The sequence below is a fragment of the Bufo bufo genome, assembly GCF_905171765.1.
Source record: "Bufo bufo chromosome 2 unlocalized genomic scaffold, aBufBuf1.1 SUPER_2_unloc_4, whole genome shotgun sequence".
Classification (NCBI taxonomy): domain Eukaryota; kingdom Metazoa; phylum Chordata; class Amphibia; order Anura; family Bufonidae; genus Bufo; species Bufo bufo.
In genome coordinates this window covers 17,873-45,159 of record NW_024399980.1, presented here as the reverse complement: position 1 = coordinate 45,159, position 27,287 = coordinate 17,873, and the positions used below count along the sequence as shown (strand labels likewise).

The 27,287-nt window shown below is 46.3% G+C and overlaps 2 protein-coding genes across 3 annotated transcripts; both read left to right on the top strand.

Moving 5' to 3' along the window:
- The first annotated feature begins 652 nt into the window (after nucleotides 1–652).
- On the top strand, nucleotides 653–2,844 carry LOC120982821 (probable N-acetyltransferase CML1). The gene is made up of 2 exons (XM_040413003.1): nucleotides 653–714; nucleotides 1,936–2,844. Exon 2 carries the CDS (start codon nucleotides 1,945–1,947, stop codon nucleotides 2,608–2,610), a length of 666 nt encoding a protein of 221 aa, XP_040268937.1. The 5' UTR covers nucleotides 653–714; nucleotides 1,936–1,944; the 3' UTR covers nucleotides 2,611–2,844.
- Nucleotides 2,845–4,801: 1,957 nt separating this feature from the next.
- LOC120982822 (probable N-acetyltransferase camello) lies at nucleotides 4,802–22,865 on the top strand. 2 transcript variants are annotated; one of them, XM_040413004.1, is made up of 2 exons: nucleotides 4,802–5,378; nucleotides 22,111–22,865. In XM_040413004.1, exon 2 carries the CDS (start codon nucleotides 22,114–22,116, stop codon nucleotides 22,771–22,773), a length of 660 nt encoding a protein of 219 aa, XP_040268938.1. In that variant the 5' UTR covers nucleotides 4,802–5,378; nucleotides 22,111–22,113; the 3' UTR covers nucleotides 22,774–22,865. The 2 variants fall into 2 exon arrangements, with proteins under 2 accessions (XP_040268938.1, XP_040268939.1); XM_040413005.1 differs by lacking the exon at nucleotides 4,802–5,378 and adding an exon at nucleotides 19,710–19,788.
- The last annotated feature ends 4,422 nt before the right edge of the window (nucleotides 22,866–27,287 follow it).

The following is a 27,287-nucleotide window of genomic DNA, read 5'->3' as shown; positions in this document are numbered from 1 at the left end:
TGCAGATGCGCTCACACCTGCCTGCTGCTATTCCTGAGCAAGCTCTGAACTGGTCGCACTCCGATCCCGCAGCTGAATCCTCTTTAGGAGACGATCTTGGCGCTTGCTGGACTTTCTTGGACGCCCTGAAGCCTTCTTAACAAAAATTGAACCTCTTTCCTTAAAGTTCTTGATGATCCTATAAATTGTTGATTGAGATGCAATCTTAGTAGCCACATTATCCTTGCCTGTGAAGCCATTTTTATGCAACGCAATGATGGATGCACGCGTTTCTTTGCAGGTCACCATGATTAACAATGGAAGAACAATGATTTCAAGCATCACAATCCTTTTAACAGGTCAAGTCTGCCATTTTAACCCAATCAGCCTGACATAATGATCTCCAGCCTTGTGCTCGTCAACATTCTCACCTGAGTTAACAAGACGATTACTGAAATGATCTCAGCAGGTCCTTTAATGACAGCAATGAAATGCAGTGGAAAGGTATTTTTGGGATTAAGTTAATTTTCATGGCAAAGAAGGACTATGCAATTCATCTGATCACTCTTCATAACATTCTGGAGTATATGCAAATTGCTATTATAAAAACTTAAGCAGCAACTTTTCCAATTTCCAATATTTATGTAATTCTCAAAACTTTTGGCCACGACTGTATACACCATATGTACCCCGGGGGCTGAGCGGACCTGACCTCGTTGTGATCTTGCAGTTGGGGTAAGAGTGTCTCTGGGCTGAGTGCACAGTATGTGGCCCCTAGGATGTAGGTAGGAGAAGGTCCAGGGTAGGTATAGTGGTGGTGGGTCTAGTAGCTGAGGGGCAACTACACTGACACTGGAGGCTCCGGGGTGTTTGGTGCATGCCTTCAGTCCTGCATTACCCTCCTGTCCTTCCCAATCTACAGAGCTGCCAGGGATGGTCGGGTTCCTCCTTCTAGTTGTAATTAATAGCCTGCGGTCCGGTTACTACATCGGATCTGACGACAGCACCCGGACCAGTGTTCTGGATATAATCAAAAGACCGCCAGTCCTGAAGGGGTTAAGTTGTATCAACCCAATTCTATTCACATGGAAAAAGTTAGTTTTATGTTAAAGGGGTTCTCCGGTTTCAGAATGTGTCCGACTCCGGGCTCCCCAGCTGCTTGTAGGTGCTGCAGGGTTAGTGCAAGTGTTGAGGCCTTTTCATTGTTTGCACGGGTCCATCTGCACCTCTGTATCATCTCATTTCTAGTGGTAGTGCAGGGTACGGAGGATAGGCTGTCAATAGTCTGATGCCATAACACCCCTTTAAATATACCGTACTTTTTAAGAATTTTTTTGCAATTTCTTTTTCTGTTTATCAATGAAATTGTGATTTATTTATAAATAAAATCCCGAGATTTTACAGTTTTACACTGAGTCTTATAATAGGCTGACACTCCCTATTCTGTAGCAATCACTTCTCAGCAGTCATCTCATTATCATCACAGGTTGGATTACAATAATAAGTATCACCTCTGGATAACAAAGGTCTACTATTTACTATAGCTGATGTCATAGCCTATCTACTCCCCTTCCCTACAGAATTACCTCTGTACAGATCACAGAGCATACCTACAACACTGTCCCATAGAAGTCTACAGGTAATAGTTACAACTTATCTCCTCCTCTTCCCTGCCCAATGTCAACTGCACAGGTCACAGAGTATGCCCACAACACTCCCCCATAGAAGTCAATGAGTCACCAAACATTTCTATGATCCATGCGGCTCCTGAAGAGCAAGTCTCTGAATGCTATCAATATAATCTCAGCAAACATGGCCGTCCCCATAATCATGTACTAAAAATATAATAAAAATAAAAATAAAAAAACATAATATTTTGGGCATATTACTATAAGAACATAGAATTTTTGGATGTGTCTGAACACATTTTGCCTCATTTAATTTTTGTTTCTTCAGGGAGCCAATATGTCCTCTTACAAAGTGCGTTTGTACAAGGAATCAGACCATCGTACGGTCCATGAGATCTTCACATCCGGTTGTCATGAACACATCTCTCCAGCTTTCTACAATGCCTTAAAGCAACCTCACATCTCACTTATACTCTTGGTGGGACTCGTTCTTCCACTGGTCAGTAATGGATCCATCCTGTTCTCCATCTTGGTTGGGGTCATTCTGTTGCTCATGTTATGGCTCCCCGGTAGAGAGTTTTTCCTTTATCATCTTAGGCATGGTGTGGCCGGAGATTTGAAGAACATTAGTAAACATTATCTAGAGAGGGAAGGTTATTGCTTCTGGGTGGTGGAGTTACAAGGAGAAGCTGTGGGCATGGTGGCCGCTATCCCATACATTACCCCTCATGAGAGGAGCGTGGAGCTGAAGAGGATGTTTGTATCTCGTGCCCACAGAGGCAAAGGGCTCGCCAAATTATTATGCAGTACAGTGATTGACTTTGCACGGAAGAGTGGGCATCATGCGGTCATCCTAACCACCACGGCCATACAGGTTGACGCCAGGCGACTCTATGAGAAGATGGGCTTCAAGAGTGCAGACCTAGCTCCATACAACCCAGTACTAAACCTTGTCGGCATGCCTTGGGTTGGTTACAGATATGATATCCCCTCCAGTAGATGATACTCTTTGATTATGTCACTTTTGGTATTGTTTCTGGTTTCTCATGTGATTCATGCAATGGAATTTTGAGTTGTCCTTTGTTTTTGGTATGTCCACCCTTGATCTGTAGGCATCATAGTTATATAATCAGTAGGGTTCAGGAAAGTGAAGATCCACAAGGGGACTGTCTTACATGATCTCGAGATATTAATAGACTAATCTTCTTATGTGACTCCAGGTCCTCAAAGGTGTTGTCCAGGGTCAACATAAAGGGTTTACCAAGGAAATTTCATTGTATAAATCAATAAAGGAAACCTTTGCCACCATGTTCTGTGCTGCAGTGATGATGTCATGTCGATAATTACAACCTCAGTAATGATGCTGATATGAATACATAGGCCATCAACATAAAAATCCTGGATGACCCCATTAGGGATGATCAAGAGATGCCTTCATGTACATAGCGTTGGAGAAGCTTGTGAGGTGCAGAAGAAGCTCTAGTTACCCAGTGGTCTCTAGTAGACATTCAGTACTTGGGGCCCAATAGTTTCTACATCTTTGGACAACAGTTCTTGTAAAGCTCAGATCTTCTCCGATTAGGTGGTTTTACTATTAAAGACTATCTCCAAAAATGCACTAAGAATTTAGGCTTTGGTTGGAACAGGGTCATACTTAGAGATGAAGTTCCTCCATAACATGAAGCCCCATGCTGGTGCTAGTTGACTCTATCACTCCTCTCACCACTCGGGACAGGAGAACTTGGTGCTTGTTTGCTTCCAACTCCTTTCCATGATCCATAAATCTCCACACCTTTCCTGTTGCAGATAATATTCTGGAGAAATAAATGCAACAAATGGCTTTAACTAAAAGTGGATTTATCCAGGAACAATCTGCCCGTGCAAAGGTGCTGCTGATCACCCGATGAACGAGAGAAACGCTCATTCATCAGGTGATCCTGTAGTTTGTGCATCAATCATCATTTCTGTTTAGACAGCACGCTCTGCTGCCCAGAAACAATGCTGCTCCATGAGAACTAGCGATTGCAATAGCAATCCCTCGTCCTCCTACAGTGGAGGAGATCACTGCGGTTTGCTTTCCGTCCTGGGAGGCAGAGCAAGACGGATCTGTCATGACCCCCAATGCAAGTCAATGGGGACGGATCCCACGACACAATAGAAAACAGATCCGTCTCCCATTGACTTTCAATGGAGTTCATGACCGATCCGTCTTGGCAATGTTAAAGATAATACGACTGGATCCGTCCATAACGGATGCAGACGGTTGTATTATCAGTAACGGAAGCGTCTTTGCTGAACCCTGCTGGATCCAGTACAAAACGTGAAAAAAAGTGTGAAACTATGGAAGAAGCACCAAGGTTCACAAACAACCAGACATTAAAAAACGTATTGCATCCAGATAGAATTCCAGAGGAGAATATTTTTTCTATGAAGCCACAGTCACTGTTTGGACTGTTTCTTACAAGCGTGTCCCTTGCGGGAATCGCGCTCCGTGTGAGAGAAGCGCACGTCATTATTACGATTGATAATACTTATTGTAAAGGTCAGGCAGAGGCAACCAGTATTATCTGTCGTTATAATGGCGTGCGCTTCTGTAGTCCAGACCGCACAATCTCTCACAAGGAGCGTGATTCCCGCAAGGAACAAGAGCAAATTGTGTCCAAAACGCGGAATATAGAACCGCTTGCGATTCTCGAGCAACTCAGAAATTATGTGTAAAAAACAATGGTCGTGTGCACAGACCTATCGAAATGGACGGATCTGCCTGGGTTCTGGCTACAAGTAGAGTCCAAACATGGTACCGGTATTTGGTTTCTGTGGGGAGATATGGATATCTCCTTTCCCTGGTATCTCCCCATCAAACAAAGACCATGGGCACCTACATTGTGGCCACCGGGACACAAATATGTATCACATTCATAATTCCTTATGAAATGTAGGTGCCAGCATGTCTGAAAGGTATCCTTGATCCTGGCAAGGGCTGATACCTCCTGCTGGGGGGTTTTCCTGCAGGATTTAGCTTGCCTCCAAACTGGCTGATTGAGGTGTGACCTTCTCCACCTGGGGCCTCCTTGAAGCCTGGACCCCTGGGGCTTACTTCCTTGCCAGCTGACACTCAGATGGCTGAGGGGGGGACTTATTTTGCATGTACACTGCTGAACATGCGAAAAGGTGAATCAAATGACAATCAGGGCTGCCAGTAAATAATAATCCATCTTCCTCACACTGACATAGTTGCTCTCCACCCTATATACAGACAGATCTATAAAATAAAAATCCATGCGAGGTGGCCAGGGCCGGGAGTGAAGGCACATGCGCGAGTGTTTGTGCGCGCTCGCTCCCACGAAACCCGGCCATCTCTGCAGCCGGAGGATAGATGATAACTGCGCTTTCGCGGCCACCACTCCTGACCTTACAGCAGTGGCCATAACCCCTAAAAACAAGCATAAAGTTTGGGGTTATAAACATGACATTTACAGGAGTTACATCCACATTTGAAAATGAAAGTATATTCAAGAAATGTTTACTGGAGGCCAAGGAATGGATATAAAGTGGATTACGGAGGTGAGACAACCCCCTTAAGGAGCCTCCCCAGTGCTTCCTTAATAACGCCCCCTTCCCCCGCTGAGCTCCTCTTACCTGTCCTGGTACATTGGCAGTCGGAACAGAGAAAGGGGGAAGAGAGTCTGCACTGCTGGGCTGAGGAGAAGATGTCCTCCCGTGTAGCTCTTCTATGGATTGACCTACGCTGGAGTCTAGTCTGCACAGAAGGTGAGCGTGTAACTGTGTAATATATGTGTGTGTATATGTACGTATGCTTATGTAACATGCTATATACAGGAACTGGGAGAGGATATCCGCCCAGGGCTGCCACAGACTACTCCATCATGGACCCAGTGGTGTTCATAGCCTTATTGCTGCCTGAGGTGAAAACTTAAAAAGACTGCCCCCCCATGGCAATTTTTTTACATAACCCCTTTGTCACAATGAAAGCGCTCATTGCCCATGGCCTTTCGGCTGCCCTCTCTTGCCCGTACCTCGTTGCCTCACCTGGCCTCATTGGTGGTGCACCCCTTGCATGGACCGTCCTGACATAGATGAAGAAGAAGATTGATGACCCTCTCCCTATGGTGTGTCTTTGTAATCTATGTGTATACAAGTGTATGTGTGTGTAATATATGTATGCCTGATTGTGTATTCTGTGTGTGTATATATGTATGACTGCTTGTGTAATCTGTGTGTGTATATATGTATGACTGCTTGTGTAATCTGTGTGTATATATGTATGACTGCTTGTGTAATCTGTGTGTGTATATATGTATGACTGCTTGTGTAATCTGTGTGTATATATGTATGACTGCTTGTGTAATCTGTGTGTATATATGTATGCCTGCTTGTGTAATCTGTGTGTGTGTGTATGTGTGTGTAATATATGTATGCCCGATTGTGTATTCTGTGTGTGTGTGTGTGTGTGTATATATGTATGACTGCTTGTGTAATCTGTGTGTATATATGCATGCCTGCTTGTGAATTCTGTGTGTGTGTATGTGTGTGTAATATATGTATGCCCGATTGTGTATTCTGTGTGTGTGTATATATGTATGACTGCTTGTGTAATCTGTGTGTATATATGTATGACTGCTTGTGTAATCTGTGTGTGTATATATGTATGACTGCTTGTGTAATCTGTGTGTGTATATGTATGACTGCTTGTGTAATCTGTGTGTATATATGTATGACTGCTTGTGTAATCTGTGTGTGTATATATGTATGACTGCTTGTGTAATCTGTGTGTGTATATGTATGACTGCTTGTGTAATCTGTGTGTGTCTATACGTCTGTGCTTGTGTACAGGCTTGTTGACATCTGCTTCAGGGGGTCCGTTGAGGGGCCTCCACTGCAGATTCCATAGAAATTTTTGGGTAAAAATTTTTGTCTGGTAGACTGATGGACCATACTGCCCATGTATCTGTGTGTGTTACATGTATGTAAGCCTGTGTCATATATGTGTGTAATGTATGTATGTAATCCTGTGCCATGTATGACCGTACACTACAGTGTAGTCATGTTTTTCAGTCTTGTTTTTGACTTTTTGGACGCCTATGTGACATATTTTGTGTATTTATGCTGTTGTCACCACTAGGGCGTGGTGGGGGGCGACCATCGACCCGGCAAATTCAGCAGAGGGACTATGAAATACGGTGGTGGTCTTTGATTAATGACCTCCGATATGTTTATGTAATTTGTCTGGCTGAGGTCACATGTACGGCCATTTCTGGTTTCTTGTCATATGATGGACTCCACAGTTCCATCAGTCTGACGAGAAGAAAAACTCTGCATGCTGCGCTATGTTTCCCATCAGATATGACCCATATGGAGATTTTTGACGGTGTCGGCAGCGCAGGTGTGAACACTCGTAAATCTCCAGATGAGGACCGTGTAGTCAAAATGTGTGTCCGGGTGGACGCTGTAGTCACGGTGGTTGTAGTGATGAGTCCTTGCGTGTGACACCCTCAGTCTTGTGATCATGCCCTCGGTGAAGCCTAGTCTCACAGTCAGATGATGACTTTACCTTGTATACCTACCGCTGTCATGGGTTGAATAATAACATTTTTGGAGTATCTGGGGAGGACGCTGTCAAAAATCTGCAGAAAAAAACAGCATGCTGTGGATTTCAAATCTGCTGCGTGCCTATTATGTTGTGGAAGTGCTGTGGATTTAAACCACAGATTTCACCCCTTACCGGGGTAAAAATGAATGTTAGACATCACATAGGATATGACAATCTCCGTCTAACAAAGCTACAACCGGCCCTGCACCTCACACAGATCCAGAGATCTCCATTCACTGCTCCATTTTCTCTGCTAGATTTATTTCGGACTGACAGCTCAGGGTCTGTGTCCTTTCTGCTGCTGCTATATCCCTATCCCAACTGGGGATGTGTCCTTTCTGCTGCATCGATCTCTCCCATCATGAACAGCAATTAGCTCTTGTAGCCGCCTCAGTCTTCGACTGTATTGCCATTATAATACAGGCCAAAGCACAACAGGAGAGAAATTATAATGGAGCGAGTACCAGAGGAGGGACATCATAATGCTGGACGGACACTACTGGAGCTATTATATTACAGGGGGTATTAAAATACAAGGGGCACTACAGTGGGGGCATTATAAAACAGGGAGCACTACAAGAAGAAATTATAACACAGGGCATTATGATGCAGGGGGCATACAAGTGGGGGCATTATTAAGCAGGGGGCATACAAGTGGGGGCATTATGATGCAGGGGGCATACAAGTGGGGGCATTATGATGCAGGGGGCATACAAGTGGGGGCATTATAAAACAGGGAGCACTACAAGAAGAAATTATAACACAGGGCATTATGATGCAGGGGGCATACAAGTGGGGGCATTATGATGCAGAGGGCATACAAGTGGGGGCATTATGATGCAGGGGGCATACAAGTGGGGGCATTATAATACATGGGGAACTATGGGAGAGGCATTATAATACAGGCCAAAGCACAACAGGAGAGAAATTATAATGGAGCGAGTACCAGAGAAGGGACATCATAATGCTGGACGGACACTACTGGAGCTATTATATTACAGGGGGTATTAAAATACAAGGGGCACTACAGTGGGGGCATTATAAAACAGGGAGCACTACAAGAAGAAATTATAAGACAGGGCATTATGATGCAGAGGGCATACAAGTGGGGGCATTATGATGCAGGGGGCATACAAGTGGGGGCATTATAATACATGGGGAACTATGGGAGAGGCATTATAATACAGGCCAGAAGCACTAAGTGGGGGGGGGGGATTCACATTTGTTATGTAAATAAGCTTATTGATGCAAGTGGGGCATTGCCATCGCTACGCTCAGTTTTCTCCACCAGTCGCGCCCCCCACTGCGCGCTGCTGACCACTGCCCCATCTCTGGCATTGGTGCCTATGCACTACATGGTTGGGGATCACTGGGTGCAAATATTGACTGTTCTGTGTCATTACAGACGATGGTGGACATCTTGATAAGAACTTACCACAACAGAGACTATGATGTTGCCCGGGGAATCATGGACAACCTTCCCAGTACCGGCTGAGGCTTTGTCGGGTTCACACAACTATCCTTGTGCTGTTCGTCACCTTCTGCTTGGTCTTCAGGTCCTTCCTTGTATCTTTGTTGGGTGTGGTTGACCGGAGCTTGCCTTCTTCTTGTATTAGTCTTTCAGATTATGAAGAAGGCCCACAAGTCAGACTTAGGGCTCATGCACATGAACGTATTTTCTTTCCGTGTCAATTCAGGTTTTTTTTGCGGGCTGTATGCGGAACCATTTATTTCAATGGGTCTGCAAAAAAAAACGAAGTTACTCTGTGTGCATTCCGTTTCCATATGTCCGTATTTCCGTTCTGCAAAAAAATAGAACATGTCCTATTATTGTCTGCATTACGGACGAGGATAGTACTGTTCTATGAAGGGCCAGCTGTTCCATTCTGCAAAATACAGAATGCACACGGATGTCATTCGTATTTTTTGTGGTTCAGTTTATTGCAGACCGTAAAATACATACTGTCGTGTGCATGAGCCCTTACAGTACATTGATGAGTCCTACATGTCTGGCCAGAACTCCTGCTTTTGGGTGGCAGAAGTCAATGGTCGGGTTGTTGGTATGGTTGGTGTTAAGCCTGTCCAAGGATCTCCTCATGACATAGAACTGAGATGACTGTCTGTGGCCAAGGAGTATCGGCACAAGGGGATTGCTAGAAGGCTTTGCACACACGTCATTGACTTTGGCCGTCAATGTGGATATGAACGTGTGACTTGAAATACATCAAACATGCAACATGCAGCTCATAATCTCTATCTGAACGTGGGCTTTAGGAAAGCTAAATCCAAGCCGGTCACAGGTCCAATCAGAAGACTGGCAGATGTGCCACCTATTACACGTATGATATTAGGACATAACTTGTGTCCAGAATGTTCTAAGTAAGTTGCATTACTGAAATTAATGAACTTTTGCACAATATTCATATTTTTTTAGTTTCACCTGTAGATTCTGTGTAATGATGTGCCTTGTAATGTAGTACCCATCCCCCATTGTGCTGATAATGCCACATTCCTGAGTGAAGACACACGTGTGCTGCACACTGGAGGAGGGGTTAAAAGGTTTAAACGTGTGACCCACATACATTCGGGGGACTCCACCTAGAACTTCATTCTAGGTAGGATGTAAGTATTGATTTGCCCTATCTCTTCTACACCCTGGGTTGTCGGCCATGTGCTATAACGTGGTAGACAGCCATGTGTTGTAGCATTATCAACGGAGTCTCACCCCATAATATTGCATATTTAGACTAGTGATAATTTACTTTTTATTATTCTTATATGTAATCACACTTAGTAAATATATTTATTCACTTGGCCTGCATAAGCTTATTCATTCTTAAACTTTTGAATTCACGTTACATTACATGAAGTATTGTTCCACAGGAGAAGGCTTGCTTGGGAGACCGGAAAGCCCATGCAGCTTTAGGACACCACACTTTGGCATTCACCCTGTTCCAGTTAAGGGCAAAAATAGGGGCAGTAAAGTGGAAAAGTGAGGAATTAATTGTCTGTAATGATTGGCAAAGTGTGGCATGTATTTGTATTCAGCCCCTGTACTCTGATACCCCTAAATAAAATCCAGTGTGATCAATCACCTTCAGAAGTCACCTCATTAGTAAATAGAGTCCATCTGTGTGTAATGTCTTCTAAGTATAACTCCAGCTGTTCTGTGAAGGCCTCATAGGTTTCTTAGAAAACATTGGTGATGAAACATCAAGAAAATCAAAGAACACACCAGACAGGTCAGGGATAAAGTTGTGGAGAAGTGTAAAGCAGGGTGAGGTTATAAAAGAATATCCCAAGTTCTGAACATCTCACGGAGCACTGTTCAATCAATCATCTGAAAATGGAAGAAGTATGGCACAACTGCAAACCTACCAAGACATGGCCATCCACCTAAACTGACCACCCAAAAGGAGAGCACTAATTAGAGAAGCAGCCAAGAGGCCCATAGTCACTGTGGAGGAGCTGCAGAGACCCACAGCTAAGGTGGGAGAATCTGTCCACAGGACAATTATTAGTCATCTACTAAAAAAATCTGGCCTTTATGGAACAGTGGCAAGAAGAAAGACATTTCTGAAAGTAAGCCATAAGAAGTCCCATTTGCAGTTTACCACAAGCCATGTAGAGGACACAGCAAATATATAGAAAAAGGTGATCTGGTCAGATGAGACCAAAGGTGAACTTTTTGGCCTAAATGCAAAATGCTATGCGTGGCGGAAACCTAACCCTGCACACACCATCCCCACCATGATACATGGTGGTGGCAGCACCATGCTGCGGGGATGCTTTCAGCACGGACAGGGAAGCTGGTCAGAGTAGATGGGAGGATGGATGGAGCTAAATGCAGGATAATCCTAGAGGAAAGCCTGGTAGAGGCTGCAAAAGACTTGAGAGTTGGGCAGAGGTCATCTTCCAGCAGTACAACAACCCTCAACATCCAGCCAAAGCTATGGAATGGTTTAGATCAAAGCATCTTCATGTGTTAGAACGGCCCAGTCACAGTCCAGACCAAAATCCGAATGAGAATCTGTGGCAAGACTGGAAAATTGCTCTTCACAGACGCTCTCCATCCAATCTGACTGAGCGCGAGCTCTTCTGCAAAAAAGAATGGGCAAAGATTTCAGCTTCTGGATGTACAATGCCGGTGGAGACGTACCCCAAAAGACCTGCAGCTGTAGTTGCAGTAAAAGGTGGTCCTACAAAGTATTGACTCAGGGGGCCTGAATACATATACACGCCACACTGTCCAGATTATTTATTTATTAAACATTTTGAAAACCATGTATCATTTTCTTTTCACACAGACTTGTACTTTGTGTTGGTCGATCAGATAAAATTCTGATAAAATGCAAGTTTGTGGGTGTAACGTAAAAAAATATGGGAAAAGTTCAAGGGGTATGAATACCTTTTCAAAGCACTGTAAACAGCACTTCCCTTTACACAGTCACGCTAATGCTGATAAGCTAGAGTCCAGGAAAGCCTACACAGAAAACCAAATCTCACCATAGGACACAGGAAGTGATAAGTTTGGAGAGAGCTTGTCTTCACCCTGGGTCATCTCCCCGACTGATCCTAGGTTCTGGAGTTTCCTGTCTTGAGAGGGCAGGTGTGCAAATAGTGTACTTTGGCTCTGCAATACAAGCAATAAGTCTTACTGTGTCTATGCAGACTTTCCTCCTCAGATAATTGGACCATGTCCAGTGGCATAGGTTCAGGATCAGGAGATGCAGAAGATGAAAGACTCGTAAAGGTGGGTGCCAATCTAGGGACTCTCCTCTTACATACAGATTACCTCTTACATCCCCTGGGGGGCTCTGACCACTGGGCTCACTCTACCCACCTGCTCAGACTTCGGCCTGCTTGACAGCTTGGCCCGTCCTCCTGTGCCTGTAGGCATGCCTGATCCTTCTTTCTCCTCAAGGGCCTACGTGTCTGACCTATAGACACAGGAGGAAAGCCTACCTGGAAAGCAGGTCACAGTCTGCGCAGAGGGGCAGAGCAAGCCCGGTGGCCTGCCCAGAGGATGGCAGCAGGAGGCATGTCTGGCCTGCAGTGGTCCCAACTACTGCCCTATTGTCCTGGCTTTTTGACAGATCTGTGATGCAGCGGAGCCGTCGATGCCGGTGTAAATTTTGCCTTATTTATATGCATAATACGGGATTAGGGAGGGTGATCAGCGCTGGCGGCTAAATATAACAGGTAGAGGGGTTGTGCTCTTTCTGTTGAACTTTCCACTGTATATCGTCTCAGTGGTTTCCCCAGCTCTTTATTTCGAGGCCCCTCTCCTGTCTGTGTAAGCATTGGTCCTGGCAGTCTCCACCTCCGTAGGAATGTAGATAGCGTCAGTCATGTAACCGTGTAGCTGCTTCCCTGGCTGCCCACCGCCTTCATCCACTGCAGATCGCTTGTGTATGATAAAGTATATTTAGATAAGCAAAGCTAGGAGCCAGACCTGTGAGGGAGGGCTCCTGATGACTAGGCCTATAAGAAGCAAAGCCTTTCCCAGGAAAACACCAGTCCTGGAACTGGAGAAGAGTAACTACCCCGAGAGAAGGAGAAGAGATATCTTCAGAAGGTTTACAATCATGTCAGTAAGATACTGCTCATTTATGACATTCAGACTTTACTGCTGTGAGACTTGGAGACAGACTGGCCATCCATATCTAAAATCTCCACCCTCATCTCGGGAACTGCAGGAAGAACCAGTAAGAATGGATTTACAGTACAGACCAAAAGTTTGACACACCTTCTCATTCAAAGAGTTTTCTTTATTTTCATGACTATGAAAATTGTAGATTCACACTGAAGGCATCAAAACTATGAATTAACACATGTGGAATTATATACATAACAAACAAGTGTGAAACAACTGAAAATATGTCATATTCTAGGTTCTTCAAAGTAGCCACCTTTTGCTTTGATTACTGCTTTGCACACTCTTGGCATTCTCTTGATAAGCTTCAAGAGGTAGTCCCCTGAAATGGTTTTCACCTCACAGGTGTGCCCTGTCAGGTTTAATAAGTGGGATTTCTTGCCTTATAAATGGGGTTGGGACCATCAGTTGCGTTGAGGAGAAGTCAGGTGGATACACAGCTGATAGTCCTACTGAATAGACTGTTAGAATTTGTATTATGGCATGAAAAAAGCAGCTAAGTAAAGAAAAACGAGTGGCCATCATTACTTTAAGAAATGAAGGTCAGTCAGTCAGCCGAAAAATTGGGAAAACTTTGAAAGTAAGGGCTATTTGACCATGAAGGAGAGTGATGGGGTGCTGCGCCAGATGACCTGGCCTCCACAGTCACCGGACCTGAACCCAATCGAGATGGTTTGGGGTGAGCTGGACCGCAGAGTGAAGGCAAAAGGGCCAACAAGTGCTAAGCATCTCTGGGAACTCCTTCAAGACTGTTGGAAGACCATTTCAGGGGACTACCTCTTGAAGCTCATCAAGAGAATGCCAAGAGTGTGCAAAGCAGTAATCAAAGCAAAAGGTGGCTACTTTGAAGAACCTAGAATATGACATATTTTCAGTTGTTTCACACTTGTTTGTTATGTATATAATTCCACATGTGTTAATTCATAGTTTTGATGCCTTCATAGTCATGAAAATAAAGAAAACTCTTTGAATGAGAAGGTGTGTCCAAACTTTTGGTCTGTACTGTTCCGTCTCTCCTAGTTACTCGGAGAGACGGAAAAGTGTATAAGAGAGCGAGGCGTCTACTAACACCAACAGACGCGCTACCTATGCAACACCATTGAGGAAAAGGATTTTTAAAATGTAACGGATCTCCTAGCACCCCGACCGGGTACCTCCGTTGAATGGATGCTCCTAGTGCTTTCCGAGGACTCCAAGCACTCCACTTGATACCGTACGCACTGCAGACCCCACGAACTGCCGAAGCTCGGTTGAGGTCTCACCGTCTCCTACCCACCCTGGACCTACGACAAGGCTCCAGGCTCCAGTGGGTGAACCTCTCCTAAAACCAGAGAGCAGGAACAGCTCTTAAAAGAGCTAGTAGTTATAGCTAGGGGAGTATAGCAAATCTCCCAGCGTATAGGAATCCCCAGCGTCGATCAGTTACCCAAACATCAGCCTCAACATGATAAAGGGTAAAATAGGAACACGTTATTGAGGGCTACCCGCCCGTATTTATGCAGGTCCCCATCTGGTGGACACGCCCCTAGGGGACCAGAATGAAGACTGTGACACAGGACAGATATGCAGCACTGCCGGATAGACAGACACAATACATCCCCACAATGCATCATGGTTTCCTCCTCTCTGCCCTGGAGACACCCGAGGAGTAATTCAATTATCTCTCAGGAAAAAGGTAAATCGCCAATACACATGTGGGGACAACAAGACAGGAATCACCACCCAAACACACAATGTCACACCCCCACAGCAAACAGACATTTAACATATTCCCAGATAGCTCAAGTCTGAGTGCATATCATTAGGTGAATGGCACTCAGAATACACAAATACAATACAATTAGCTATCTGGGTACCCTCACATAACAAAATACAATTGCAAAGACAGATTTAAGCTGTGCGGCCGGTCTGTCTGCTCCTTTAAAGTTAGTATGGGCCATAATCCTGAGGCAAGAGGCTGGTATCCAGGCCCCTCCGAAACCCAGTGGCGAGGTTGGTTTCGCCACATATCTCCCCCTCCCAGGGAAGACTAACCAGATACCTGACCTCATGCCGGTCGGTATCTGAGTTAGGCTGGCAGTCCACCCACAACCCAATACTGGACCTGTTGAATTTTGGGGCTTGGCTCTGTTCTGTATGTCCCCAGCTGTTGAGGGGGCATCTGCTACTCCTTGCTTCCTTGTTGCTCTCTAGCTTGGAGCTGTACGTACTTGGTGGGCAGAGGCCGACTGCGCTCTGCCCCGATGCCAGCTCTTCCGCTGGGGTAGCCTGTGGGAAGTCCGGCTCTGGAGAAGAGGATAGGGGAGGGCAGAGGCCGACTGCGCTCTGCCCAGATGCCAGCGCTTCCACTGGGGTAGCCTGTGGAAAGTCAGCCTCTGGAGAAGAGGATAGAGGAGGGCAGAGGCCAACTGCGCTCTGCCCAGATGCCAGCTCTTCCTCTGGGGTAGCCTGTGGGGAGTCAGGCTCTGGATAAGAGGATAGAGGAGGGCAGAGGCTGACTGCGCTCTGCCCAGATGCCAGCTCTTCTGCTGGGGTAGCCTGTGGGGAGTCAGGCTCTGGATTAGAGGATAGAGGAGGGCAGAGGCCAACTACGCTCTGCCCAGATGCCAGCATTTCCACTGGGGTAGCCTGTGGGATGTCCGGCTCGGGAGAAAAGGATAGGGGAGGGAAGAGGCTGACTGCGCTCTGCCCAGATGCCAGCTCTTCTGCTGGGGTAGCCTGTGGGGAGTCAGGCTCTGGATAAGAGGATAGGGGAGGGCAGAGGCCAACTGCGCTCTACCCAGATGCCAGCTCTTCCGCTGGGGTAGCCTGTGGGATGTCCGGCTCTGGAGGAGAGGATAGGGGAGGGCAGAGGCTGACTGTGCTCTGCCCAGATGCCAGCTCTTCTACTGGGATGTGGTCAGGGAATCCTATCCCCAGGACCTTGTTGCAGATCGGCTGTGGAGAGGAGGAATCGCTTACCTCCTCTTCCTGGCATTCCTGCAGGGTTGGTGGGGGATCTGAACCAGCCGTCCAGCATCTCTGTAGGGCCGGTGGAGAGACCTCGGTCCCATCTCCACCTGCCATCGGGAGGTCTTCCCAGAACCAGTCTATGAAGTTCCCTACTTTGGGAGTTGGTAGGGAAGCAGGGGTTATCGCCGGCAAGTCTTCCCAGTTGTAGTGGGGCAGATCTGGCTCTGCTTGTCAAGTAGGTTGGGGATTAATGGAGCTGAGCAGGTGTTGGTAGGTCTGCTCCAGCTCCCACTCCCTTGTTACCAGGTGGGTCATGTCTTTGCTCACCTCCCTTCCGTCAGCATAAACATGCATGCCCATCCGGTAGTCGTAGATATCCCAAAACCTAGACTCCTCTGTGCTGCCAAGATCAATGTCCTCCTCCAAGGCATCCCATAGTAACCCCGGTCCATCAAACTCCTCACCCTCGGGTCTGTCGTGCTCAGCTATCCAGGGGGAATGTTGAATGACATGCCACCTTAGGGCCTGGTAAGCGTCCTCTAACCAAAGCTCCTTACATACCAGGTTCTGGAGCTCTGTTACCCAGTCATCCAGGGGCTGCTCTCCCAAAAGACCCATCCGAATCGCCACACGCTTCTGTAGCCGCTGCTCATAACTGAGGAGACTCTCACCTCGCTGCCGCTGGGCATTTTCCAGGGCATCATACCAGACTTCCTTTCTGTCTGCATCCCTGTAGTCTGCGGCTGCCTCCTCCTCCTCGTCATAGAATGCTGTCCGAAGACTAGCCGATTCCATCCTGCTGTAGCCAGGGGCGCTGTACGGATACTAGCGTTGCCCTCAATTTAGTAAATCCACGAACGGTGTCTCCGAGCTGCTTCTCCTCATACTAGGACGCCATCCCACTACTGCCACCAAATGTAACGGATCTCCTAGCACCCCGACCGGGTACCTCCGTTGAATGGATGCTCCTAGTGCTTTCCGAGGACTCCAAGCACTCCACTTGACACCGTACGCACTGCAGACCCCACGAACCGCCAAAGCTTGGTTGAGGTCTCACCGTCTCCTACCCACCCTGGACCTACGACAAGGCTCCAGGCTCCAGTGGGTGAACCTCTCCTAAAACCAGAGAGCAGGAACAGCTCTTAAAAGAGCTAGTAGTTATAGCCGGTGGAGTATAGCAAATCTCCCAGCGTATAGCAATCCCCAGCGTCGATCAGTTACCCAAACATCAGCCTCAACATGATAAAGGGTAAAACAGGAACACTTTATTGAGGGCTACCCGCCCGTATTTATGCAGGTCCCCATCTGGTGGACACGCCCCTAGGGGACCAGAATGAAGACTGTGACACAGGACAGATATGCAGCACTGCAGGATAGACAGACACAATACATCCCCACAATGCATCATGGTTTCCTCCTCTCTGCCCTGGAGACACCCGAGAAGTAATTCAATTATCTCTCAGGACAAAGGGAAATCGCCAATACACATGTGGGGAAAACAGGACAGGAATCACCACCCAAACACACAATGTCACACCCCCACAGCAAACAGACATTTAACATATTCCCAGATAGCTCAAGTCTGAGTGCATATCATTAGGTGAATGGCACTCAGAATACACAAATACAATACAATTAGCTATCTGGGTACCCTCACATAACAAAATACAATTGCAAAGACAGATTTAAGCTGTGCGGCCGGTCTGTCTGCTCCTTTAAAGTTAGTATGGGCCATAATCCTGATTCAAGAGGCTGGTAGCCAGGCCCCTCCGAAACCCAGTGGCGAGGTTGGTTTCGCCACATAAAATATCTCTGAACTGTGCCTTTGCTGCTACTTATATTACAACCCTCAACATCAATTTTAGTAAATTTTATTGCAATCTACAAGCCCATTTATTGTCTCCATCCAATGCCCAGGGAGTGCCAGTGTGAGGACAGCCACCGTGAGCAACTTTTAACACTCCGTGCCACCACTACCACTCCCATCCTCATTATGCCAGCACTCCCCCTGCGGGATACTTCTAAAGCTCCAATGGAACAAAGCTTATGACCTGAGAAACTTGTTGATTCCCCTACAGGGATCATTGTTTCCCCTGAGGAGACTCATTGATGGACTCCTGTTAGATTGCAGATATCTTATGTTTATGGCCAGTTTAAGACTTCGATCTGGAAGACGGTCTGAGGGTCAGCAGCTTCCAGTGGAGAAGAAACTGGTGCACCCCACTGATGGCTTCAGGTCGGGGTCTTGGGGTGGAGTGGAGAAGGCCTGAGACACTGGCTTGTTGTCTGATTCGTCAGTACTATTTTCATGATACAAGGTTCCAGTAACCAACTCTGGTCTCTGTCTCATATCAGTTCCATTAAGAAGTTCAGTGATTTAAAGGGGCTCTCCTCCCTAACGAAGACTTTAACTGTTGGCTTGTAATTCACCTTTTGCAACTTTTACAAAGTCAGATTTAATGTTTCTGTATTCAGGAGCGTCTTTGATGTGATGGTTTTATTCTTCATGCTGTCCTGGAAAATATTGTGTCCTGGGAAGAAACTTCTTCACAACGGTGACACCTACAGGTGACTACCAGCATGGCACAGGCTGCACACAAGCTGTATACTGATTACTTTTATGTGTGGCTGTAAGTAGTCCCCTCCGTGTAGATGTTATCTGGGGTCATTGCTCAGGAACTGAAGTTCTACAAGACATTTGAAGTCCTGAAGTGCTACTGTGGACGCTCTACTGAAGACACACTACTGTGGACGCTCTACTGCAGACACACTACTGAGGACGCTCTACTGCAGACACACTACTGCGGATGCTCTACTGTGGACACTCTACTGCGGATGCTTTACTGTGGACACTCTACTGCGGACACTCTACTGTGGACACTCTATTGAGGAGGCTGTACTGCGGATGCTCTATTGCGGATGCTCTACTGTGGACACTCTACTGAGGATGCTCTACTGTGGACACTCTACTGCGGACACTCTACTGTGGACACTCTATTGAGAACGCTCTACTGCGGATGCTCTATTGCGGACGCACTACTGAGGACTCTACTGTGGACGCTCTACTGCAGACACTCTACTGTGGACCCTCTATTGAGGACGCTCTACTGCGGATGCTCTACTCAGGACACTCTATGCGGACACACTACTGCAGACATTCTACTGAGGAGACTCTACTGCGGACGCTCTACTACAGACACTCTACTGAGGACACTCTACTGCAAATGTTCTCCGGCGGATCCTCTACTGTGGACGCTCTACTGCGGACGCTACACAATTGAGTGATTTCCATATGTAATATGACAGCCATTTTAACAACTTGCCCCCTGTCCACTTGTACCCAACTATCTCCACCAGTCCCACATGGAGTGACAGACATACACCGCTCCATTCGAACAGAGAGCATGGGCCTTTGTGATTGGTGGGGGCCCCAGCGGTCAGATCCCCACTGATCATGCACTTATTTCCTGTCCTATTGTCATGAGACAGCCCCTTTAATGTCTTTTCTATTCACTGTTTCTTCTCTTACTGCCTCTCATGTTGGTACTTTGTGTTCGGTTTTGAACACATTTTTAGAAGTTTTTTTCCTAGATGGATCTTCTGATTGGGTCAGACGCCCACATGGTGTCTCAAAGTTGCATGAAGGTGCTCACCACTGTGATTGTGTCATGTCAGCTCGCAGGATATCTGAGGCTGGTGTAAATATTGTCCTGGATACCTGAGGGGAATATGTACCTGGTGGTTTGGGTTAAGGGGGTAAAAGCCACCACTACTCCCCTCACTTTTTCCACTGTCCCACGTGTTGGAAATTAACCCTTCACCTCCATCGATGACATTATACTGGAGCCTTCTGCTGTGGAGGTGGAGTCAGGAAGGTTCTAGAGGTCACTATGATAAGGAACGCACCGTGACTGCTCATTGTCTGCAGGACGAGTCGGGAGAAGACGTCACCTCCACCGCAGGTCGGTCTCACAACCCCCCCCACACTCCGGACCGGACTCTACCCCTCTGATGTGGGCTGCCGGCCATGAAGGACACAGTCCTCCTCGTAATTATTTCTGAAAAGGCTGGGGGACAACAGAAGGGCTGCCACAACACCTCCTCCCCAGTGGTTGTCACCCATCTTTCCAGGCTCCTGACACTATGTATTATATAAGATACATGATAGCCACAGTCTCCTCCTTTCAGGGCTCGAGGAAAGCTAGACCATCCTGGAAGAGCAGTAATGGTAGTGACAAGAACTGCTGTTAGAAAGCCCCCTACTTATTTGGTCCTCCCCTTAGTCAGGCTCCTCCTCCTTAGCGTGGTCCCTCCCACATTTTGAGGCTCCTCCCCACAGTCCATATCCCACTGGTTCCTGATAATCTTTGGTTATTTGTAGTTTATAATTATTCTGTCTTTGCTGTAATAGAGCCTCCCAGCATGGCCAGAGCTGCGGAGGTGGGCATACTTACCTGTCACGGCCTATGGTGTACGCTGTGACACTGTTGCCACACTTGCGGTTGCCTGCGGCAGCGTGTTGCTGTGAGAGCATGCGGTGGCAGTGTCTCGGCCTTCTGGGTGATTGCCGTGACATGGTTGCCACGCATGCTGTTGCCGGTGGTAACATGTGGTTTAGAATGCTTGTGTGTGCACTTCCCCTTTAAGTTGTAGCCTCCCTCTGTCTGGTGCTGTAAGGGTTAACTCCCTGACTGGGTGTGGTCACTTGGCTTATATCTTCTGTGGTTTCCTGGCTGGAGTCAGTTGTACTTCAGCTGTGGTTGGTGCTGGAGCTCTGATCCAGTTCAGGGTGTTCCATCTGTCCAGTGAGGGCCACCCTTGTGGTCATCTATGTTATCCCGATGTCTCCAGCGATGTCTTCCTTATGTCTCCTCCATTTTCCCTACCTTACCTGTGGTTATGTTTGGTGTGGGTATATGTTCTGGGGTGGTTGTTCGTCTAGTTGTTATTCAGTGTTTGGTGTATTATTCTGTCCGGCATGGATGCTAGATGTTCCCCTGTTTGTCTGTCGTGGCCTCCGGAAGGGGGTCTCATGGTTTACCGGAGGGGTGAACCAAATGTCAAGTCTGTGAGCTGTTGCTGGAGTGCTGGTTCCTGTGTGTCAGTACATACTGCATCTGTTTGGTGTTTGGATTGCAGTATGTTTTTATGGGTTCCAGTTTACCTTGGTGTGGTCTTCTGTTTTGTCGTCCAGCAGCTGCCAGGGGTAAGTTACCATGCCTTCCTGGGTTCTAGGTTCAGTGGTTATCCCCGCCACTGGAAACTTACCTGCTGTTCCACTCGCCATTTCTCTGCAACTAGGCCGGTTGAGACTCCTGTTCATCCGAGACGTGGAAGAACAGGTCGTCTCTCCCCTGCTCCTATGTGAGGGATTATCAGGGCGACTTAGGGTCCTAGGTATCCTGGTATGAGCCGTCCTACCATCCAGGTCCGCTCATACGGTAATTAGTTAGGGCGAGGATTAGGGACTCTTTAGGAGGTGACCTGCTCCATGATTCTGGTATCCTGGCCTAGCTGCTTCCTCATTATACCTGACATTGTATGATGGGGGTTTCCCCCCACTTCCCACCGTGACATTACCTGATCCCCACATCTTGCCTCCAGCTCCATTGCTTCCCCTTGTGCACCATTCGTCCCAAAGCTACCCGCATCAACATCCTGTTTGACACGGGTCATGTGACACATGGGTGAAACGCAGAGGTCATGTGACCTGTATCAAACTGAATGTTGACACGGGTAGCTATGGACCAGCAGCACAAAATGGGGAGCGATAGAGCTGGAATCCAGCAGTGGGGATCAGGCAAGTATCCTCACCACTGCGGACCAGCCACGTTGAGGGGTTTGAAAAACAGCTCAAGAAAGCTGGACAACCCCTTTAATTAGAGAAGAGCTGCAGTATAAAGCTTTGGGGATGGAGGAAGGGTTATTACAGACACATACATATAAAAAAGTGAATCGGTAAGTAATAATGTTATAGACTATATGTAGTGGGAGTTCTTCATACTGAGTTGTGGTAGGACTTGTACAGACTTTGCTCATGTGTGAGATTAGAGATGATAGAAGCCTCATTATCACAACCAAGATTATGAACGGCCCCTGTAATGTGCGCGAACGTCCTGACCACAGTTAATGATTGACCCCAGGCTCTGCTCTCATATGTATATCCACATTTTTTCTGTCAGATAGGACTCATCTCTTCAGGTCAATCAATTAAATCCTTCTTGTTTCCCCTGAATTATCAAGTTCCTTGTACTGACTGTTCTGTGTCTTATACATTATTACAGACGATGGCGAACGTCTTGATAAGAACTTACAAGAACAGAGACTATGACGTCGTACTTGAGATATTTGCCCAGGGGATAATGGACTACCTCCCCAGTACCAGCATGTATCTGCTGGGGCTTCATCAGGTTCATGTGATTATCCTTGTTTCGTTTATCACCTTCTACTTGGTCTTCAGCTCTTTCCTTGTGTCTTCGTTGGGTGTGGTGGCCCTTTTGGCTGGAGCTCGCCTTCTTCTTGAATTTGTCTTTCATAAGATTATAAAGAAGGCCCACAAGTTGGACTTACAGAACATAGAAGAGTCCTACATGTCTGGGCAGAACTCCTGCTTTTGGGTGGCAGAAGTCAATGGTCGGGTTGTTGGTATGGTTGGTGTCAAACCTGTCCAAGGATCTCCCCATGAAGTGGAACTGAGACGACTGTCTGTGGCCAAGGAGCACCGGCACAAAGGGATTGCTAGAAGGCTTTGCATGCACGTCATTGACTATGCCCATCAACGTGGATATGAACACGTGACTTTAAATACCTCGACCATACAACATGCGGCTCATAAGCTCTACCTGAAATTGGGGTTTAGAAAAACAAAATCCAAGCCGGTGTCAGACCCATTTGGAAGACTGGTAGATGTGACTGTCACCTATTACACGTATGATATAAAGGCATAACTTGTACCCCAAAGTTCTAGGAACAGCGAATGCTGTGAATACATGATCTTTTGACTCGTTTTCTAGATCTTGGTGTTTATATGTTCTGATTATATAATCAATATATAAACTTGGATGGCCCTCAGAACTCATCCATGCACAGAGCAGACATCTCTCATGCAAGGCAGAGAAACCAAAACTTGATCTCAGTCTCAAGGCCAAAGTATATAAAGAGACTTGAGACCACACCCAACTCACCACTTTGCTCCAGCCAGTGAATTAACCCCACACACACCACACAGCAGGGAGACACTACTTTAAGGGGAATTGCACACACAAGCAAAAAGGCAACAGGTTGCCACAGACAACAGCATGCGTGGCCAGCAAGTCACGGCGCGCACACAGCAAAACCCGTGACACTTTTACAACTGCAACATGTTGCCACGGCGTACACCATAGGCCGTGATAACACCTTACTAGTCTTCCAACTGGCTTTCTCAGTTACAATAACTTGTACAAAAAATCTCCACCATTAAATACTGGAGACTCATGCTTCAATCTGCCTAATCTGCTTTATCATAATCACCACTAGGACTTTATTAGAGGGGTGTGACATTAATTTTGCCACTTACCATGCTATTCTAATACTTCTCCCGAGGCAGTTTAATCACACATCATACAAATGCTGTCAACACATTACCTCTATGAAGTCCCTGACCTTGTAGTGATTATGATAAACTGATGAGGCTGACTGAAGCATGAGTCACCAGATTTTTTTTTAGTTATTCTCAGAAAGCTAGTTAGATGACCAGCAAAGCGTCTTCAAGGAAAGAACTGCCAGTCCACTTGCTGTGACTTTACTACTGATACATGTCAATACCTTCTTATATCATATGGATTTCAAATCTGCATCTGTGTGTGAACTAACACGTGGTTTCCAACTGAAGAGAATGTGAGGCAGAATACATGTGGATTTCGACTGGTATGGGCAACTATTTGGTGGGCTTTTAGGGGCTTCTTACTCGTTCCTTCTCCCACATAGGAGACAATGATGACCTACATGCCACTAGTCACACAGAAGACAAAAGACACGAGATAAACTTTCTTATGTTACTGCAGAATATAATATCTATCAGTACTTATAAGATCCAGGTGCGGATATACCGCCTGTGCAGCTAGTTTACCTGCACAGGGGCCCAGCAAGGGAGGGGGCCCATTCCAGTACGAGCAGAGGTTTTTTATTTTTTTATTTTATCATATTTTTCATTCCCTACCTCTGCCAACAGGGTAACCTGGGCACCTTAGGGGGGAGGTCAGGAGGGGCAGAGTTTTAGGGGGCCTCATTAGGACTTACTATGAATCTGCTGCCCGTTCTGCCTATACTCCATAGCTGAAGGACCTGCGATGACATCATAGTCATGTGATCTTTTCAACGGTGGAAGTGGTGGTAGGACCTGTGATGACATCATAGTCATGTGATCTTTTCAACATGGAAGTGGTGGTAGGACCTGTGATGACATCATAGTCATGTGATCTTTTCAACATGGAAGTGGTGGTAGGACCTGTGATGACATCATAGTCATGTGATCTTTTCAACAATGGCAGTGGTGGTAGGACCTGTGATGAGTTCACCATCATGTGACTAGTGCAGAAAGAGGCAGTGCTCAGCAGTGGAGACCTGTGATGCCATGAAATGAATGTGAGAGCCATAGAAATGCTGGGAGATGTGGTTCTCCCCATTATACCTCCTCCCTGCTTATTATTTAACTGGGACTGTATGTTAAAGGGGCTGAAGGGAAGGGAGGGGTGTTATTTACATGGGACTGTATATTATAGAAGACTATAAGAAAGGGATATGTTTTTTTACATGGGATTCCATGGTATAGAAGACTGTAAGGAAGAGAGGTTATTTACATGGGACTATATCATATAGAAGACTGGTGGGAGAGGACCAGTATTATTTACATGGGACTGGATATTATAGAAGACTGGAGGGTATGAAGTGATGTTATTTATATTGGACTATCTGTTGGAGGGTTGTGAAAGAGGGGATTTAAGTTATTTACATGGGACTGTATGTTATAGAGAACTGTAAGGAAGATAAGTTATTTACATGGGACTGGAGGTAGAGGACTGGTGTTATTTACATGGGACTGCATGGTATAGAAGACGGGTGGGAGAGGACTGGTGTTATTTACATGGGACTGCCTATTATAGAAGACTGGAGGGTAAGGAGTGATGTTATTTACAATGGAACATTATAAATACTGTGGGCAGGGGTGGGGGCATTACTACTACTGAGGGCTCTATAGAAGTGCCTTATATATTATTAGAGGTGCCCTATAGGGAGCCTTATTAGTACTGAGGGCACTGTAGGGAGCCTTATTACCACTGGTGTACTATTTGGAGGGTGGCTTTTGCAGTGGCCGGGTTTGGGGTGGGCCCAAAGCTATGCTGGGTCACCCGGACACCGTCGAGGTGTCACCACGTGTCGCTGCTCTCCAGAAGGGATGTTAAGGTGTGTTGAACCCTAACTGGAAATAAGTCCAGAGAGTCAGGGTCTGCAGTAACCAGGGTGCTTCTTTACTGGAGAGATTCAGGTACAAAACAATACAGGTGAGCACAGGGCCGGCTTCTCCAGTCTCCTTCCTGGCAGAAGAAGGGTTTGATGCTGAGGAAAGGCCTGAGCTAGCTATCCCTCTTTCTCGTCAGAAGGCTGGTACCCTGGTCCAAGGCTGGAGGTCCACGGTCTGTGGCAGAGTATCCCCATCTCAGCGTCTTTTTGTGGTCACTCAGTAGTCTGGCAGAGTCTCCTCTTCCAAGCACTGGTCCCTATCTGCAGAACACTAGGGGCTCTGACTGCTCTCCTTATATACAGTTTTTGCTAGACTAGACCCTTCTAGTGGGAGGGGTGGAATGGAGAAACTCAGCACAAACAGATACATTGCAACACTTTCCGTCTCTCATAGACTTACATTAGAGCTTCAATGATACTCAATGGCAATAACACAGCAGGTTTTCCAGACAAAAACAAGTTTCCAGACGTAACAACAGAAAACCAGACATTTAAAAGGTCAGGCTGTCTGCTTTTTGGTGGTAAACTGTGAGAGATAGAACTCCATCTTGTATATCCTATATATATCTGAACCAGGGTTCAATTAGAGGTTAACTGACAACCTCCCCCCCTTCCTCCCCCCCCATTTTTATAAATGCTAGCTTCTGCTGCGCTAAGTTCACATCCTCTTTTCTGATAAAGATGTTTCATTTCTTCTGTCTTCGTAGTTTTATGTGACGCACGGCTGTTGGGCGTCTACCAATAATCATGGTATAAGATTGTCTGCTAATTTACAATAAAGAAGATGACTGATTACAACCATTGTGTGTCTGTATCAGCCTTCTCTGTGCACATACGCTATTTTAATTCGGAACCCATAATCATAGACGCAGTGGTAATTGCCCTCACAAAACTTGGCCCCCAACGTGGGGCTGGACTAACTGGCTCTCCCTAAACACCCCAATAACCACGGTCAGACGGTCAGAGGACGGACAGATCCACTTAAAGCAGCGCTCCAAGGTAAGATTCTTTATCTTGCTAAAATCTGTGCCTCATCTCCTGTCGGTCCAAATCGGTGTGGAGTTGGAGTCTAAAAAGCTGATTTACAGTCCAGCCTGTTTTTGGTAAAGAACTCTAAAGAGATGATATTCCTATTATTATTGGGTAAGACTTTTGACTATGACGTTTGAGACAGTAGACTGGGATTGCTGACATAGATATCTGTTGTCCGGTATGTTTTGCGGAAAATAACTAAGAACACCAAAAAGGGAAATCAGGAGCCCTGGAACCCCCTGAGGGGTTGAATAAGCTGAGGCTCAGTGCAGAATACACTAGGTATATAGTTGGGAAGTTCTGTGGAAAACTGAGTTGGGTTGGCTGGAAAAATAATTTTAGTCTTCTAGAGTACACTGGTACAAGTGAGGAAGCTCTAGGTAAGGACTAGGAGAAACTGACGTCAGGAAATTGTATTCTTTGGTGTTGAATAACAAAACTTGTGGACAACTGACAGATATGGCTAATAATCATAGTGTCCCAGAGGGTTACAAGACAGCAAAAACTCTAGTGGAAGTGTGGGAAAAGTTCAACCAAACTTATGTTGGTTGGATTAGGGATCATGGTTGCAAAGGAGTGTTGACATATGAATAAAAGTAGTTTGTGAGGTTGAAACTGGGTGTTTGAGAGAGAATGAAGCATCGGTAGCCAACATAAATGACCTCCGGGGCGTTACGAAAGGCACTTGAGGAGGAGACCGCGGCCCCATGAGAAGGTAAGCAATCTTGCCTGCCTCCAGTTGCTTTGTTTCGTTACATCACGGCTGTCTGTCTGCTGGACGATGATCATACTGTGAGTAGTAACTGGTGTTGACATTTTGGGTCTTTAGAACTTCAGACTGAGAAGGAAAATTTACTCTACTGTGGATATTCTTCTATGTGTTTTCTGTGGTTTGTGTTGTGTGTCAGGCGCCTCCCAGGTATGAATT